The 4,156-nt window shown below is 40.3% G+C and overlaps 1 protein-coding gene across 1 annotated transcript; it reads right to left on the bottom strand.

Moving 5' to 3' along the window:
- Positions 1-1,180: 1,180 nt before the first annotated feature.
- LOC121813811 (extracellular calcium-sensing receptor-like) lies at positions 1,181-3,997 on the bottom strand. Its single transcript, XM_042217718.1, has 3 exons — positions 3,544-3,997; positions 3,384-3,464; positions 1,181-1,492 (listed from the first exon to the last, which is right to left on the bottom strand). The coding sequence occupies exons 1-3, from the start codon at positions 3,913-3,915 to the stop codon at positions 1,181-1,183; spliced, it is 765 nt and encodes a 254-aa protein (XP_042073652.1). The 5' UTR covers positions 3,916-3,997.
- Positions 3,998-4,156: the final 159 nt, after the last annotated feature.

Genomic DNA, 4,156 nt, shown 5'->3' with positions numbered 1-4,156 from the left:
ATGAGACCCAGGTGTCTCATTTCCCGAAGGCGTGGGCCGAGGGCGTGAACCCACAGTGAGTTCCGCCCCGGCGAGAGAGAAGGGGGGGAGAGAGAGTGTTAGAGAGAGAGAAACAGATAGAAAGTGCTGATCAAGGTGCAGCTGACACTTTTTAAAACACATCTTCATCTTGCATTCCAAATAAACTGACATGAGTGCACCTGTGATTGGGAGAAAAATCTCACTCTCAGCACAAGTTCTTAAATCCTTTCAGTGCTTCCTCTGTGCAGAAATACAGTAGCTGCCATTGTATTAAGCGTAAAAAAACCCCAGCATGCTTTATTTCACATTAAATATTGGCAAGATTAGGAGTAAATTGCATATGCCAAACGTTAGTAAATATTGCCCTCCCTATATTTTAGGTCTCAAGAAAGAAACTCCCAGAAATGTGTTTGTGAGATGGTCAGTTGCACAAATCTCAGAGTTCCTACCGCTTTTCAATGTGCTCTCTTTTTCAGTAGCCAGAGTAGCTTCTTTTCTTTTTTTTTCTTTTACACCAAAACTCAGTTTGTATTGGTGCAAAACATCAGTGAATCTGTCTCTTAGTTTCCAACTTTACAATCCCTGAGGCCCTCAGAACCAGATCTGGTCTGGTCCATTGCTGACTCTATGGCTATTTCATTGCGGTGATGTTTTCTATACAGTGCGGTGTTCATATATATAATTGATATAGTTTTAGTCTTCCTGTGTCTGTTTTTAATTATTTCTCTTTTCATCATTTCCTGTTTGATTGTGATATTTGGTTTCACGTATCTTGGTTGTTGCTGTCTTTGTCTTCTCTCCTCTTTTTATGATAGTACTCAGCTCTAATTGTATATTTATATTTGCGTTATCCTTGACCCATCACTGATATTCAATAACAGCAGTGCACTGTCATTTTATTTTATGATAACCTATTTCATGTTATTTTTCATAATTTCTAGACATGTCCTTTTTTATACTTGTACTCATACTGTAAATATTTCTTTTAAAAAAGGCCTAAAAGGAAAATACTATTCAGAAACACAAAAAAGGCATCTCTCATATGGTATTTTATTTAGCTTCAAATTCAAATGTGAGTACTTTATTAATTACTCTGAAAAACACTGAAAATACAAAATTCATCTTGATATTTTCCATCATGCCTTTCTTAATATTCCTTTCAGGGTGCAGTAAAATGATGTAACATTTGGGGATAAATACATAGTAACAATCCAAAACTGGATGCTAATATAGCAAATATTTCCACTGCCACAGAAAATTTCCCAGGAGAGCTGACATAAGCTGGAATAAAAGAAATCCACACAGCCCAGAAAATCAGCATGCTGAAGGAGATGAACTTTGCTTCGTTGAATGTGTCCGGTAGCTTTCGTCCAAAGAATGCCAGGAGAAGACAGACAAAGGCCAGTAGGCCAATGTAACCAAGGAGCAGATAGAACCCAGGAGGCCATGGCTCTTTACACTCCACAACAATCTAAAGATGTTAAAAAGTATAAAACAGAGGATTTTTTATGAATATTTTTTATTTCTCTCTTTACACATATATCCCTCATGTATACACAGTGGCTTGCAAAAGTATTCGGCCCCCTTGAACTCTTCCACATTTTGTCACATTACAGCCACAAACATGAATCAATTTTATTGGAATTCCACGTGAAAGACCAATACAAAGTGGTGTACACGTGAGAAGTGGAACGAAAATCATACATGATTCCAAACATTTTTTTACAAATAAATAACTGCAAAGTGGGGTGTGCGTAATTATTCAGCCCCCTTTGGTCTGAGTGCAGTCAGTTGCCCATAGACATTGCCTGATGAGTGCTAATGACTAAATAGAGTGCACCTGTGTGTAATCTAATGTCAGTACAAATACAGCTGCTCTGTGACGGCCTCAGAGGTTGTCTAAGAGAATATTGGGAGCAACAACACCATACACTCACACACACACACAAAATAAAAAAAAAACAAACAAAAAAAAAAACACAAAAACAACAAAAAAAACAACAAAAACAAAAAAACAAAAAAAAAAACAAAAAAAAAAAAAAAAAAAAAAAAAAACCAAAAAAAACACAGACAGGTCAGGGATAAAGTTACTGAGAAATTTAAAGCAGGCTTAGGCTACAAAAAGATTTCCCAAGCCTTGAACATCCCACGGAGCACTGTTCAAGCGATCATTCAGAAATGGAAGGAGTATGGCACAACTGTAAACCTACCAAGACAAGGCCGTCCACCTAAACTCACAGGCCGAACAAGGAGAGCGCTGATCAGAAATGCAGCCAAGAGGCCCATGGTGACTCTGGACGAGCTGCAGAGATCTACAGCTCAGGTGGGGGAATCTGTCCATAGGACAACTATTAGTCGTGCACTGCACAAAGTTGGCCTTTATGGAAGAGTGGCAAGAAGAAAGCCATTGTTAACAGAAAACCATAAGAAGTCCCGTTTGCAGTTTGCCACAAGCCATGTGGGGGACACAGCAAACATGTGGAAGAAGGTGCTCTGGTCAGATGAGACCAAAATGGAACTTTTTGGCCAAAATGCAAAACGCTATGTGTGGCGGAAAACTAACACTGCACATCACTCTGAACACACCATCCCCACTGTCAAATATGGTGGTGGCAGCATCATGCTCTGGGGGTGCTTCTCTTCAGCAGGGACAGGGAAGCTGGTCAGAGTTGATGGGAAGATGGATGGAGCCAAATACAGGGCAATCTTGGAAGAAAACCTCTTGGAGTCTGCAAAAGACTTGAGACTGGGGCGGAGGTTCACCTTCCAGCAGGACAACGACCCTAAACATAAAGCCAGGGCAACAATGGAATGGTTTAAAACAAAACATATCCATGTGTTAGAATGGCCCAGTCAAAGTCCAGATCTAAATCCAATTGAGAATCTGTGGCAAGATCTGAAAACTGCTGTTCACAAACGCTGTCCATCTAATCTGACTGAGCTGGAGCTGTTTTGCAAAGAAGAATGGGCAAGATTTCAGTCTCTAGATGTGCAAAGCTGGTAGAGACATACCCTAAAAGACTGGCAGCTGTAATTGCAGCAAAAGGTGGTTCTACAAAGTATTGACTCAGGGGGCTGAATAATTACGCACACCCCACTTTGCAGTTATTTATTTGTAAATAATGTTTGGAATCATGTATGATTTTCGTTCCACTTCTCACGTGTACACCACTTTGTATTGGTCTTTCATGTGGAATTCCAATAAAATTGATTCATGTTTGTGGCTGTTATGTGACAAAATGTGGAAAACTTCAAGGAGGCCGAATACATTTGCAAGACATTTTCATCTTTTCTGATGGTTTATGGCAACTAAATCAAGAAAAGAAATTACAGAAGTCATATTTTCAGTATTTAATACTCACTTTTCCAGTTAAAGCTTGGTAGTTTGGGTTCCTGAATGGAAAGGGAGGTGCTCCCAACACCCAGCCAGAACAGAGACAAATCTGAGGGGAGGATAGGATGATAGAAGAATACCAGAAACACACAAACTGATCTTTAAATGACAGTGACTGTTCGTCCTACCTGAGGAGCTGTCGCACAGATGATCAGAATCCTCTGCTGGGATGTACCAAACAGCTTCCGACCCCTGGAACCAGGTACATTAGTCCGGAAAGCCAGGAGGACCACAATGGTCTTAACAAGGAGGCAGGACAAACACAGGACAAAGCTGATCCCAAATGCTGCCTGGCGGAGCCTACATGTCCACCAAGACGGCTGACCAATGAACACCAGAGAACACAGGAAACAGAGCTTGAGTGACAGGAGAAGCAAGAAACTTATTTCTGAATTGTTGGCCTTGACGATGGGTGTAAAGCGGAAACTGTGAAACACAATGGTGATGATGGTGGTCAGTAAGAATCCCAACAGGGTGAGTGCAACCAGGATGATTCCCATGGTGTCATAGAAAGAGAGGAATTCTTCTTCCCCTGCAACACATTTCACTTTTTCTTTGTCTGACCAGAAGTACTCAGGACATTTTGTGCACTCACTGGAACCTTTGGGAACACAAAACGTAACTATATGTGTGTAAACATTATGGAAGTTTTCCTTGCATATCAACATATCTTGATGGTTCTCCAAGTGTCCATCTTTAAATTCAATGACCTTCTTCATTGCACTACATAATAATTTATTT

The sequence above is a fragment of the Haplochromis burtoni genome, unplaced genomic scaffold (genome assembly GCF_018398535.1).
Source record: "Haplochromis burtoni strain Fernald_Lab_line unplaced genomic scaffold, NCSU_Asbu1 Contig_2703, whole genome shotgun sequence".
Taxonomy (NCBI): Eukaryota; Metazoa; Chordata; class Actinopteri; order Cichliformes; family Cichlidae; genus Haplochromis; species Haplochromis burtoni.
This window is presented reverse-complemented; position numbering and strand designations above follow the sequence as displayed.